Raw genomic sequence first — 14,657 nt, forward strand, 5'->3', positions numbered from 1 at the left:
CTGCAAGTGTTTCAAGATGAAGAAACAAATAATAAAAATCCTGTATCTTAAGAGTATAAGATGCAGTCTTAGTATGGTAATTTCTGGTATAGTAAAGATGGACAGTAAAACTGATGTTGTATCAGTGTTGTATCTACAAGTTGTCTGTACATTTAACACCTGTAAACACCTGTATAGACCCTGGAAAAGACAGGAAACAAGTCTGCTGTAGGCAGAAGTTCCAGGTAATTCCTCTGGAATACCGCTTCTTGAAGAGTGCAGCACTGCCATACTTAATGTATTGTGCTCTCTGAAACCACTTGCTGTGTCTTCCTTTCCAGCCCATTCCTTTAGGGGGTCACTGGTCCGAACACCCTGCCTCCTCCAGGCTGTCTTGCCTGCTTTAGTGTGTATAGGAACTTCTACTGAATAGAGCTATATATACCCTAGTTATTCCTTTTTTTCCTCTTTTGTTTTGTTTGAAGTGGCAGGTTACAAAAGGTTTGTGTGCTTGTATTCCTGGAGAGTACAGAAAGGAATCCAGTGTGTAAATTTGTAAACAAATAGTGAATGAAATGCTAACATTTAGCTGGAGTCTGTTCTGAAACCACATTGTTGTAGTACTGCCCAAACTTGTATTGGCCATTTAACTTGAGTGCACCTCATGTCTTTGAAACATTAATTGATGCAGTCATTTTTGAAAAGAGTTTTGGAAGACTGGCTTAACCTTGTGGTATTTGTTTTCAAGTGTTGTCAATAACACAGCTTTCTTAGCCCAAAGAAAGGCATAGCCAGGGCAGTTGAGGGGCTGGGCTTTGCAATGGTGGGAAGAAGGCAGCAGGGCTGAGCAGGCCATCAGCAGCTCAGTGGAGGAGGAGGAGGACCGTAAGAGGACTTCACATTCTTGTCCTCAGTGCATTTCTGCAGCCAGGTAGCCAGTCTGATCAGGGCACAGCTCGATGGGGTTGGCTGTCCCCAAGGGAAGTTGAGCTGGCTGCAGGGTTCATGAGCAGCAGCGCTGCCATGGCAAGGCGGGCTGGGCTCCCTTTCCCCTGGAGCCTGCACCTGCGTCACCTCAGTGGCTGCTCCAGCACGAGGGAAGCTGTAGCTTCAACACTGGATGCCACTGTGAGCTGGCAGTGCTGCTGAAAGCAGCAGTCTTGTTCTTCTTCAAGCCTGCACCTTGCAGGTTAGAGCCGGGCAGGCTGTGGACCACACAGGACAAGTCCCAGAGCCGAAAAATGGTCTCTCTTGCCCAGAACTGCTGTTGAGTCAGATCAGTACCAGCAGCTAGAAGCGTACCATTCGGCGGGTGTGCCAAGTGATGCCTGTCTCTGTGGTAGGTGTTTATTTGTGTTATCCATTTTAGGGGAAGCAGAGTGCTTTTTTTTCCTGAAAGGTCACATCTGGTGAGCCAAATAAATTATTTAGGAATTTGCTTGACAGGGGACTCTGTCAGCTAAAGGAGACAAAAAGCTTTTTTTCCTCCTTTCTCCTCAGCTGAAGGGAATACCTTCAAGTTAGGCCGGCATTTTATTTTTCATTATCTCCCTCCAAATACAATGGCTCACCTATCGAAGCTTTTTTGGATACTTTCCTTTTAAAGTCTTGTCAGTATTCAGACTTCTAAAGGGACTAGGAGGCAGCAGGGATACTGACGCAAAGATGGCGGTTGGCTTGTGTGGTGCGGGGCTGCGCCATTGCAGGGGCACGGATCTCCTGGCACAAGGCTGGAGCTGGCTGGGGAGAGGTGGTGGCTGGAGATCCCAGCCTACTTCGCAGGGTGCCCTGAGAATTTAGGGAGGATAAGGACATAGCTACTATGCAAGGGCATGTATTTCAGCATAAAGTAAAACTGAAATGACTACCAGTGCTATTGGGGGGAAAAACAGATAACTGTCTAGCATTTCTGTTCCCTTGCTTCCATACACAAAACTATTTTAGAGCAGCTTTAAGTTTATTTATTTATTTATTTATTTATTTTTTAATCTAGGTTACTGTGGCTTTATCTGAAGTAGGAAAGCTTGATAAAAGGGTGTCCTAGAAAGTGTCATGAGACCCTGACTTGCTGAATATCACAAACCTGTTGCTTGGATTGTGATTTATTTATGCAAAATCACAATGATTGACAAATATTACAAAGTAAAATTTGATAGAATTTATAATGATAGTTTATTTAAATAGATTGCAATATTACAACATACCAAAAGTATAAGTGAGAACTACAAACAACGTATGGTTGGACTAGCTTTGGTTTTGCTATAGGAAGTAAGATAGCCAGGAGACAGAAGTGAGGACGTGGAGAATTAAACAGAAAATTTCCGTGGGTGAAGTCAGCCAGCTGATAGGCATCTTTTACATTAGAAAGAGAGAATTTCCTATTACCGATAGATCATTTCTGTAGATAACCTGGTATTTAGTAATACCTGGTATATAGATCTTACCTATTTTACCCCAGTAGAAAAAATACTGGAAGGAAGGTTCTGTTGTAAGACATATGTTCCTGTACTGTTTTATCCCTTTCTATAAGGTTACCATCTGCAGATCCCTTGAAACTTCCTCTGGAATATAGACTCTGAATTTACGTAAGCCCAGGCAGTTTTCTTTCCTAAGCAGCTCATCACCTGTTACTGATTTCCAAGATAAAAATTAAATACATGTTTAGATTTTGAATATTTACATCTAGATGTATCCATACCTGCATGTTTAAAATTCGTGTTGTATGTGTTTTGCTTAACTCTGTGTTGCTCTCTTATTTCCTCATTCCAAGACAGAAAAACCTAGTTTTGCATTACACTGCTCAGGGATCAGTCACAGACTGGAGATTTTGACAAAGGTTGGGGACACAACGTTTCTTATCCATATTTTATGGCCTAAAAATCACATGAAGGGTGAAATACAGAGACAGTATGTGAAATTGGCAATAACTCTCTGCTGAAAGTTTGTATCAGTATTGAAGACAAAATCATGGGCTAATTTTGAAGCTTTCTTTTTGAAGGCTGTTTCCAGCACTGTGCGTGTTCCAGAGATTAAAGAAGTTCTTAATACAAAATGATGTGAACTAAAAATATTGTACCTTTTCAAAGGAAGAGAAGGAAAATGTAAAATACATTTGGCAGGGTCTCTGAGGAGTTGTATGAATTAAGTTCTTGTGTTTTTCTTTTTGAAGTTGCTAAACCAGTGAAATCAGGCAGCCATTTGTATTGACTTTGTTCTAGATATTAAGGAGATTGCATCATTAGAAAGCTTGTGTTCTAACACTTTTATCAATGAATATCTGATTTTTTTTTTTTGTGTGTGTGGCAGTAAATGCAGTACTGAGGAAAGCTGCACGGTATTATGCGCTAATCTCTTCAATGCTGATCAGCACCTAAGATGTATAAGGAAACTTGGAACGTAAAAGGCAGTGTTGCAAGTGGTGTTTCAGGATAGCATGTACTGGCACAAAGGTGGCTTTCCTATTTCGTAATGGCACTGGGGACCTCCTTTAGTTACTGCTTTGAACAGCTGCAGCTTGGTGGTTATCCTAAGCTAGTAAAATCAGTGTTAGAAGCTGGTCTGCAATTCTTGCTTCCCAAGACTTGGTTTCTGCTATGCTTTTTCTCTTCTGGATGCTAAGTACTTGACTGGTCTGATTTCCCTCTAAATTATGGCTGTGGTGATTGTGTTGGTAGAAATGTTGAGATGGACTTCGGATTCAATGTTGCTGTCTCTCTTAAACACAAATATTAAATTATGCCTGTCTCTCAAACCATTGGTGTTAAACAACTGAAGATATCTTCTCCGAGTTCACGCTAGGAAAGAGATGAGCCAGAAGAAACATTGAAAAGCACTCCATGAGTAAATAGTTTTTCTGTCTGACAGCTTTGTTCTGAAATGGAGCCAGAAGGGAAGTTGATTATCAAGTTAACGAGTTCTTAATGAGTTTTTTTTCCAAGGAGAACCAATGCTGCAGCTGAAGACAGACGCTTCCATCAGGGTTTTTACCTTTAATTTTATTGCTGTCACAACACTAGCTGTGATTGTCTTTGGTCATCAGGTTACTCAGTTAAACCCAAGTTTGAGTCCCACAGTCTATTGTGTCTTTTAGGTGTGAATAATATGCAGATGTTGTCAGATGGGTTTTGCTTGTGTGGTGAGCTTCCAAGGAACAGGCCCCTTGGTTGCTGGCCCAGCTGCCTTGCATTTCAAGACTGGCATTGGTGTGTCATATGTACTGAAGCACACTGTCTTGAGGGCTTTAATTGCTGTGTACCAGTCTTCCCGTCCCACATGATTTACATGTTCTGGCTCTTACTCATGATAAGGGATATAGAAATGTAAGAAATTTCTAGAGAGTTACCACTTTACCAATAGATGAGTGCAGAGAGATACCATCCCCCCTGGGGGGGGGGGGGATAAAAAAATCAATCTGCACATCTCCTTGTGGAGATTCTTTATTCCTTCTAATAGCCTTTGTGGAAACCCAGAATATTGTTCTGTTTTCTCTTTGGAAAGCAAAAGGTTTCTTGAATAGTGGTTTGTGGCTTGTCTCTTCCCATGGTCTTCTGTGCTTTGCGGTTCTATATGGAGTACAGATGTCTGTGCTTTACAGTAATTAGTGCATTTAAGCATAATTAGAGTTTAGCCAGTAACCTTCATTGCTTTCATACTGTAGGTTTTATTTGGTTATTGATGGTTTTCAGTGACTTTTCCATCTGGGACTAGACTCCTAGGGTCTGGCTTTCTTGATGTTATCCAAAAGGATGGAAGCAATCTAAACTAACTGTATATAGCTAAAGATGCTGTTTAGGGTGGATTTATGAGGTCTATATAAGATGCACTTGAACGAATCAGTTCAAAAACAGCTAATTAGGCTGTGGCTGAATTGTTAACACTCTTTTCTGAAAGAAGGTGGCTGCCAGTGAGCTATGAGAACGGTGTGTGAGGTATCTGCTTGGGAGGGGGATTGGCCAAGAGCAAATGCACACTTGGAGATGACAAATATGCACCTTGCTGAGTGCTTTTTTTATCAAACAGGTCCATTGCAAGCCCTGTGTGCACTGGTGTTAAAAACACAATCTGTGTCCGTAAAACAAAACTGACAATCAACTCCACTCAGCACGGAGAGACTACTGGGAGTGTGCACATCCCAGTCCCAAAGTTCCTGCAGATTATATGTCCTGGTCAGCCTGTTGCAAAGGGCATTAGGACTGGGTTTTGTTTATAGTGCTGGCCAAGCTAGTGTCTTTTCTCAACTTTTTTTCCATCTCCGATGGATGAGCTTTTTAACATTAAATATGACTATAGCATTAGAATAGTCTTGATAAATATCCTTTTTGTGATTTCTGTATGACTCATCTTTCCACACTTGTAGCCCATCAATTTAGAAAACTTGCGAGCAGCTGCACCTGCATGGAGCCTCATTTGGAGTCAGTAGTTCATTTTGGTGACAGCAGTGTGCTTGTGTGCTGTAAACTGCAGGTCAGGCTCTGTGATGACCATAAGGTTATGAGGTGATCATCTCAACAGTATTATGAGATGGAGTCCAAGGCTTGGAGATGGGCTTGGAAAATAACTATAGCTGTTGACAGTAAAGGGAAAACAAAAAAGAAAAGTAAGGAGGAAGAATTGCTGGAGGAGTGGATGCTGCAATTTTCTGATGCTTATATACGTGGTGGGACTGCTTGCATGTATTTTGGTTTCTTGCTTGCAAGGGTGTTTCGTAATGAAAGGCAAACTTGAAATAGCTTTATAGGAGTTCTCCATGGAATTGTGGAACCTTTCTAGGAGGAAAAAATGTGTTTGGAGATTGGTTTTCTGAACGTCATATTTATGACCTGTCCATATTTCATGATGTACAAAGTAAGGCTTGGCCTGCTTTCAGTCATGTAGTGATACTGGAATTGGCTGTGGCTTGTTGATTGGAGGGAAAAATAATGGCAGAAGTCATTGATTGTAAGGGATAACTAGATCCAAGAAAGAACATAAAGAACAAAGGCTTCTGTCTTAGGGATGGGAACTGGCCTCCCAGGTCCACACGTGGTGAAGTTTAGGCTTTTAAAATGCATAGGAGTATTAAAAGCTATCTGAGAAGCTTAAGTTACTTGATTTTATATGTTTTTTCCAACTTTTTTTTTTTTTGAGAAAGGCACTTACAAAAGGGTTGGATATTAAGAGCATAGGATGTCTTGGAGATTAAAAAGATCTCTAAAAGTACTTTTCTGGCTTTATTTTCTTCTCCTTGCAGCAGTGTGAAATGGTGCTGTAGTAGCTGCAATTTAGACAAAAATATTTGTTCCCCATACAACTTCCACTGGTGAAAATTACAGCTACTGAACCTAATTTAAAACTAATTTCAGATGAACAGAGGGCTATGAGGGAGTTGATGATCTCAGATTGGTATCGTGTAACTTTTTCTGCTAAGTTCAACAGATATATTTCCGATAAAAATTGTTTTGGTTACTTTGGCACAACTCTGTTCTTGAGAACAGAAGAAAATGTTCTTAAGTAGTTGAAAACTATTAATATATACCAAGATCAAAACAGAAGCCCTTAGTGCACAATTGAGTCACAGTATAACACAACGTGAATACTTGAATAAGTGATAAGTTCCAAGAGTTTACACTTGATATTCTTTTAGAGTTACTGTTCCTGTGAAGGAGATGGAAGAGCAAGGCAGTCTTCCCCTTTACAATGTCACATGATGGCATATTTGAACTTTCTATTTATTACGTGCCTATAGCCAAAATATATTAGTGGTGGTGTTAAATTGTGGAAATAATGCATCAAATTACAATTTCAGCATGACGTTATAGGGGCACTGGAAAGCTAAACTTAATTTAATTTTTTTTTTTTTAAAGCCACCAAACAAACACAAACAAGCGTGTATATGGGGAAAAGATGGCTTATTTTTTGACATAGGGCTTTTTCCTTATTTCTTGTACAGATTCCATACTATGAAAGAAATCAGTGCTTGGAGTGCATAACACAAACGAAATCACAATAAACAGCAACATTTTTTTTTTTTTTTAATATTTCAGTTGGCCTTCATATCTGCTGCTTAGGTTTTGCTCTTCTTCAACAAACTAACTAGCACCGTTATTGTCCTCCATCATTTGCTTGTCTTCATCTTCTTCCCTGGCAACTCAATGAGGTTCAATGCTAAAGATCTGGCTTTGCTGGCCAAGCGACCATCAGGTTGTTTTGACAAGGAAGGAAAACTGAAGATCTGCAGACTGGTCGGGGATGAAAAACTAATAGGTAAAAATGACTTGAGTTGAAAACTACCTGTGGTTGATGTGCATGTTTGCTGCAGCTGTCAGCTTACAGTTTCACTAATCACATACGTCTCAGTGTCTTCAGTTTTCTTCATTACTGATGCTTGAGTGATGCTAAATACCATTCTAAATAAGGACATTTAAAAACAGCTCTTTAGTTTACTCAAGTTTTCAAGTATCCTTTGTTATATAACTGACAAACAGTACTCGGGCCTTAAAACTATTTTTTCTTCAGTGAAAAGAATTTTTCTAACTAGTGGCTTCAAGTCACCAGTTATTAGTTGCTGTACCTAGTGTTATCCAGCTCTTCAGGTCCTACCCTGCAAAAACTGCATTTTCTTTTGTCATAAGATTTTTTATTGCTCACTTTCCACCTCCTTTGCAGGTTTCTTCTGGCTTTTATGATCATGTTTTAAATGTCTTTCTATTTCCAGTAAGCTTGAACAAATGTCTGTTCCCTTGGTAGTTGTTAGGAAATAGTTCCTATTTAGCTGTAAAATCATTTCTAATACAATAATTTCAGCAACAGTAAATGTTTTATTTTCTCTTGTCTGAACTGATCTTCACTGAGATGCATTTACTTTGATTTTATTAGGGGAAAAAAAGGCATAGACTTGGTTATGATAAGGGGCCAAAAACTGTTGTGCTATGCTTTCAGAGTATTCTATACGTTTTGTAATGATGAGGTAAGTTGATAACCAGTCTCCTATGGAGGATTCAGCAAGCTTTCTGGACAGAGTACTGGTGAGCATCCTCTTCTGGCTGCTTTGGGGTTTCTCAGTGGGGTTCTGTCCCTGTGTTCTCATTGCAGGCAGCATTATCAGACTGTGTCCAATGAATATCTGATGTTTTTGATGGTGTGCTGGGTTTTTATGCACTGAGTCATACACTGAGTGCTAGCAATTGCTGCTAAAAACCTTTTGATTGACCACAGATAGACCAAGCATTCATGTAGCCTGATTTCCTGTTGCTAGCATTGTCAGTGCTAGTTGATTTTTAGGAAGATCCTTAAGAAACAAGGCATGCATAGAATGATCCTACTGCCCAGTAAATCCTTCTGACTCCCAGCATTCAGATTAGGACCTCTTGAGAGAAGGGTTTAAGTCACTGTATGTACTATCCATTGAGAGACTTGTCATTGCTAAATATGACTAATTGTTGGGCCTATTTTTCATGCTGTTACGAGGTAGTGACTTTCACAATTCTTATTTAAATATACCTTTTACTAGAGGCATCTGCAGTGTGTCTGTGATGCTTCCTTTCTTCTGCTGATGCTTGCAGGGTTCTGGAAGGTGGCATGTAGTCTAAGCAGAGTCCCATACTTCTGCTGTAAAACATCAGACGAAGCTGTGATAACTTGGTTTAGATTTTAGTTGGTGGATGAGCATTAATGTGTATTACTTTTGGTTTTGTACTTCAGTAGGTTTGGGAAGATCCATCAACATGAATCTTTCTAAAATAACTATTATTAATAATATCATCCCCCACCTAAAAACAACGCAAAACCACCAAACCTGGCATACAGCTGAAATCAGTTAACTTTAAGTCGCAGTGTCTGGGACCAAGTCTTCCACTTGTGGGAGAAAGCTGTTCAGACTTTGAAGTGTTCCCTATTGAAACATCTTAATTAAAATTACCAAGAGGAAACAAGAATTTTATTTATTTACTGTAACAAGACACCTCCCTGGTCAGTAATAAGCCTCTAATGGTGGCCAGCATAGAGGTAAGTGCAAGAGTTCCTTGGAGGCAGCTGTGGAACAACCATGTCCTTGCGGTACTGCTGTTTTTCCAACTTTCTATCAGTTAATGGTTGGCTGCTGTCTGGAGACATGGGGTTTCACATGTCCTCTTTCTCAAAAAAACAAACAAACAAACAAAACCAAAAAAAATACCCCCACAAACCACCCTACAACACCCACCAGCTCACTACCAAAAATGTCACAGCCACAACAAAAAAAACAACCCTTATGCTAAATATTCTTTATTTTCTAGGAAATGCTAAAATGATGCAGGGTTTGTTGAAAGATATTATATTTGCTTATGAGACGTTCATAATAGCTATATCTAGCTGTCTATACCTATAGCTGGATAATGAAGTGCTTTTTCTTTTTCCAAAATAAGAAAAAAAGATGTAATTAAAAAAAATGGCTGGTAAGAATAGCTTTTTTTCACCCACCCCGAAGTTCTGAAAAATTCCCTTTTCTTAAAAGTTGGATTACATGCATCTATTTGTGTATAAGCACAAATATGTTGTTTTCATTTCAACTTTTTAAAAAGTGCAGTAAAATAGTAATAGTGAACTTACTGTAAATATTTAGGTCGCATTTGCTTACTTGCTACTTTCTAAAAACTGGAAATCCAGATGAGCATGTCTTAATCTAAGTAAACAGTAAATTTTTTCGTGCCTTAAAAAGGATTATACTTCATCTCTTCCAATGATGGAAGCAAAAGCTGTACCGTGCTAAAGTGGCTGTTTCTGCTCCCGTGTGAGGAAAAAGCAGAGAAGCAGAGAAAACACAGTGGAGTGTCTGCTGCAGTCACCAATTCTTTCAGCTGCAGAGTAGAAAAACCTTCTGGGAAGTTATCTGGCATTTAACAGCATGTTGTACATAGGCAGCTGCTGAGTGAAGCTGGCTTTTTTTGGTTGTTAATGATTTTCTTTTCTGACCTTTATTACTAATGCATTTTCTTTAAGAAGCATTTAATGTGTGAAGACAAAAGGTTGTTTTTATTAATCTCTTACTTCTTTGCATACAGAACCGAGAGAGAGATGGTGCCGACTGAAAGGAAATCTGCTCTTTCTAATGAAAAATAAGGTAATTCATTTTCCTACTGCTTTTCTTGATGTGTTAGTTTAATCTGTATGAACTTGAGTAATCCTTTTTCATGATAGCTATTGGCATTATGCTTTTAGAGACAAAAATTCCTATTATTAGAATAGTAGAGATGAAAAAAAATCTATTGTTTGTCTTCTATAACACCAGGTATTCTTCATGATATCAACATTCTTTGGCTGAATCATAAAGAGTCTATAGCCAGGTTTTGCTCATAACATACACAGCTTTAAATCCAGAATTTCTCCATCAGATCTGCAGGAATAATGAAAGCAAAAATTTCACAGCTTCAATGAGGTATTGTGCTAGTGTTCAAGACGCAGTTTGAGAGTCCAATACAGTTTTTAGTGTTGTTTTGTAACTGTATTTGCTATGAAGTGTTGGATTATTTTCTCCTCCTTTATGCATGAGTACTTTGCTTTGATGTAAAGAGCAATTATTTACCTAGAATGAAGAGCCTATTAAAATAGGGTCTGACCCTGACACATAATGGAAGTCTTGCAGGAGATGCCGAGTGCCCTCGTTTGCCTTTGGGTTTAATAGAAGTTGAGGCAACTCATCCTCTCATCCTCTGTAAGGAACAAGTACTAAGAGTGGAACTACTTTTGTAGCCTTTCTGTCTGATATTCTGAACACTGCTTCTGTACTTGGGTGAAAATAGCATGGAGTTGTGAAGAATTAGGGGACTGTACAAGGCTTGAGACACTTACCTGGTGTTAACTAAGTATTTTATGGTTGTCTCTTAAGATATTTCTGTACTGTATGGACCAGCTATTGAATTGAAACAATAATACAGCTTGACAGATTGTATATCCTGTTTGAAAGGTTTTCAACATGATGTAGTGGCTTATTTTTAATATACTGGTAACTGTACATGTGGTCTAATTTTAAAGGAGTATTTGCTTTCAAAGCACTGTTAAGGAGCATGTGATAGGTTTCTGTATGTATGCAAACAAAATGATACAGATTTCTGTGGCTCGAGTGCCATGTGGCTGCATTCCCTTGGATGGTGAAAGGGCATGCAAGTTTTCTGTACGTGAAAGTAAACTCAAGGCCGTGACATCCCTTTGTCACACCCTCATATCTTATTCTGCTGTATGACTTGCAGAAACTATTTTTAGCAAAGGGCTTTGAGTTTGAGACTGCGTCTTGCCCCATGTTCCTTCAAGTGCCCTAATTTCATGGGAGCCTCTGGCATTTTGTAAAAACAGTTTCTAGAAATATTTTGATCAACTCTGCAGCTGTGAAGAGAGGGATAAGAATTTTGCTGAAAGCTAATGTAGCTACCGGTTTGCTATTTAAATTTCCAGAGCCAATCTAACTATACTAGAGGATTTAGTGTGGACTGGTACTCAGCTTCATGTGTTGTGTGGTTGTGGTTTTTAAATACGCAGATGAGGTGCATATGGATGTAATGATGCATATCTGCTGATCTCAGAGGGCTGGTTGATACGCTGATCAAACTAGGTCCACTCAATGTTCAAATGCAAAACCGCGTTGAGAAACCTGGGGAGAGATAAATTAATGGTTTGTTACTGAAATGGTTTAGGCTTGCAGTGAACGAAAGGAAATTCCTGTTGAAATGCTGTGGTTTGACTGAATCAATTACATACCTAATGTGGGTGATCTTTATGTCTAGGTCAGCATTAGAAAACTGCATCTCTCTTTGGTTGCCTGGTTTAAACAAGTTTCAAAATTTGCAAAGGTTACGTATGGAAGGAAGCTACAAATATGATTAAATACCTTTACCAGGAGATGTGACAAGTATAAGCTTATCAAAAAGATGAGTGGTGACTCGTTGAATATCCAAGTGTTTTCACAGGGCTGTTTTATCAGGTACTTTAAGAAGGTCACAATAAGGGTGAAACCTGGAAGTGAAGTTGGACAAATTCAAATAATTACCACAGGATGACTGGTTGCTAAAAAAAAAAAAAAAAAAAAAAAAAAAAAAAAAAAAAAACAACAGTACATTGAGCACCCACTGTATCTCATCATAAAAATGTCTGAATTTATTAGACTTGGTACAGAGACTACTGAGTGATTGAAGGACAGGGATGTGAAATATATCAAACTAAATGATACAGCACTTCCTAGTGGACTTACATTCTAGGAATTTGTTGAATAGTCACTTTCAGAAGTTTCTACTGTTGGGTACCATAAAGGATAGCTTCTGTGACAAAGATCTCTGTCAAATCTCAAATCCCTACTCGAAAGAATGCAATTTATAGTCATACTATGTAAAAATGAAGTAATTTGCTGCAAGAACAGATGGGAGTGTACCCTGTATTTTTTCCTTATTTCATTTTAGAAATGAAGAGGGGATCCCATCTGAAGCGATATTTGACACACAAAATCAGTTTTAGAGTTTGGGAATGTAGTTTGCTAGTATAATAAACAACTGAAAATAGTCTTGTCTCATAAAAGTTACGCATCTTAAATAATAGGCATAGCCACCAATTTTATGTTTTTAAATATCCTACTGAAACCTCTGCTACACTCAGGAGATGTGGTGCGTGAACGATGTGCCCAGAACAGCGCTGTTAAAGCTGCACTCCTATTTCTGTTACTGGAACCTGATTCAGCTTCTTATGGCTCGACATGGAAGAAAAGTAACTGTTCTGGAAGCTCATCTGAATGCTGAGCAGTTACTTTCAGAAGTTGCTGTCATGAAATGAAGACTGATTTGCTGATATTCATTAATTGCTGTCAAAGGCACGTGTGTGTCTGCATACACAAATGCTTATAGTTTAATGACAGACTCTCATTCTAGTTCAAATGTACATAAATTATACTACTTGTATATGAGGAATCTGGGCTATAAAATTGCCAAGGAGGCCTCCCGACTTCTGGGTGCTGTAAATCGTAAGTAGCACAGCAGTACATTTTCAGTGCAGGGAAAATATGTGGTTTATTCTTTCACTTTATCATATCTGCATGCAATAGAATAACCTATTGGGCATGATAAAGCTACTTATTTCCCTTGGTTTAGCAAAGGAGTTGGTTATTTTGGACACCAAGTGGGAGTCCAAAATACCGTACCTCATTGAAAGCCTGTGGGATGAGTTTAATTTACTTAAATTTTAGACAGTTCCAGTCTGGGTGGTGTTTTTATTTTAGAGGCCGTGCAAGTGGGAAACAGGGATGAAGACAGCTGTGTAACAGTTGCTAATGCCTATAATAAGTATTGTAGATCTATGCACCTTTTTTCATTGACATAGGGGACTTTTGATTTCAAGTTTCAAGCCTCTTTGAGAATTGCAGTATTATGTACTGGCTTTACTTGTTTTCAATTGCAGATGAGAATTTATAGCAATGATATTCTTTTATATCTACTTTTTCAAGAACACTGCAACTTGTTTCTTACTAAATGTCATGCTGTGTCATTTCCTTGCTCTTTGCTTTTCATAGGTCCTTTAGAATATTTTTTTTCTAAGAAAGAAGCAAACAGAGTATTTTAACCTTTCTCAGTCTTGTCTAGTCCTCACCCCAATTCAGTGCTATTTTTTGCTTTTTTTTCCTCTCGCACCTGTGGATGAGGGGAAAAACAACAAACAACCAACAAAACAAAAGAAACCCACAAAAACCTGTTTGCTAAGAAAATGTTGTGTGAATTTGGAATGATTGTTGCTGAGGTAAAGAAAAAAAAACAACACCTAACCCATCTATGGTTAATTTTCCCATATGCTGATATTCCCAAATCGTAGTGCTGATACTTAGCTGGTTTTGCAAATTACTTTGCAAATCTACACATAAAAAGATATATTAAAAAGGACAATTATGGTTTTGCTCCTCAGTAATAGCTCCAGAGGGTCCATTATGTTCTAGTGAGTAAACATTTTGACATTCCTACTTAGCTTTGAATATGTATTTAGGAATTTAAAAGTGGAATTGTGATCAATACTGTCTAGTGGGTTCTCTGTCAGAGTCATTAGTGTCTGTTGTGTAAATCTTCCTTGGTTTCCAGTTTGGTGATTATATAGAAGTAACCATTCCAGTCTATTACGTCACTGTGTCCATGCGCTAGCTCAATAATCTCGTGCTGATTTTTTGATACTTTGGACACTTTTTTTTGTGTGTGTGTGAATGCTTGCCTTTTAAGACTTCTATAATGTATTGATTTAAAAAAATCATGTAGAAGGAAAGAAGCCTAGTTATAGGGTTGACAATATTTAAAATAAAAGCTGTTACGAGTGCTGAAAGTACCGTAAATTGGTAGTCATATTACGCGTATATAATCATGAACCTGTCTTTTTCCTCTAATCTAGAAATTGTTGTGGTAGCAAACTTGCATGACATGTTCATGCTGCAGTGAATCTCTGTGCTTGGTTCTGAACCCCCTGAAAACACGGGATGTGCTCTGAAGAAATAGCAGACAACTGCACAGGTGTAAATTGGAATATGATAATACACCTGATGTCTGAGGTGTTAATATATTAGGTAAACAGTGGTGAATGTTTTGAGACTGCTTTTGTAATGAATTGCCTTAAACTGAATGCGTTGTTGGGCTTAAAATTTTGCAGAAGAGAGTAATGAGCAAATCTAAATGGTGGTGCTGTCAATAATCGCAAGCTTTCTTGCAATGTTT

At 38.5% G+C, this 14,657-nt stretch overlaps 1 protein-coding gene across 20 annotated transcripts in view; it reads left to right on the forward strand.

Moving 5' to 3' along the window:
* The window catches only part of INPP4B (inositol polyphosphate-4-phosphatase type II B), a 304,962-nt gene that overhangs the window by 36,639 nt on the left and 253,666 nt on the right, over window positions 1–14,657 (forward strand). For 12 of the 20 annotated variants that reach the window (XM_080590935.1, XM_080590952.1, XM_080590955.1 and 9 more), the window contains 2 exons: window positions 7,002–7,221; window positions 9,996–10,054. The exons of 1 other annotated variant lie outside the window; for it this stretch is intronic. In XM_080590935.1, the coding sequence (XP_080447061.1) occupies window positions 7,110–7,221; window positions 9,996–10,054 (171 nt within the window). In that variant the 5' untranslated portion in view covers window positions 7,002–7,109. Of the gene's footprint in view, window positions 1–5,484; window positions 5,576–7,001; window positions 7,222–9,995; window positions 10,055–14,657 lie in introns of those variants that run through there. 7 more of the 20 variants (XM_080590944.1, XM_080590943.1, XM_080590958.1 and 4 more) reach the window with 3 other exon arrangements.

The sequence above is a fragment of the Anser brachyrhynchus genome (genome assembly GCF_964034855.1).
Source record: "Anser brachyrhynchus genome assembly, chromosome: 4".
Lineage (NCBI taxonomy): Eukaryota > Metazoa > Chordata > Aves > Anseriformes > Anatidae > Anser > Anser brachyrhynchus.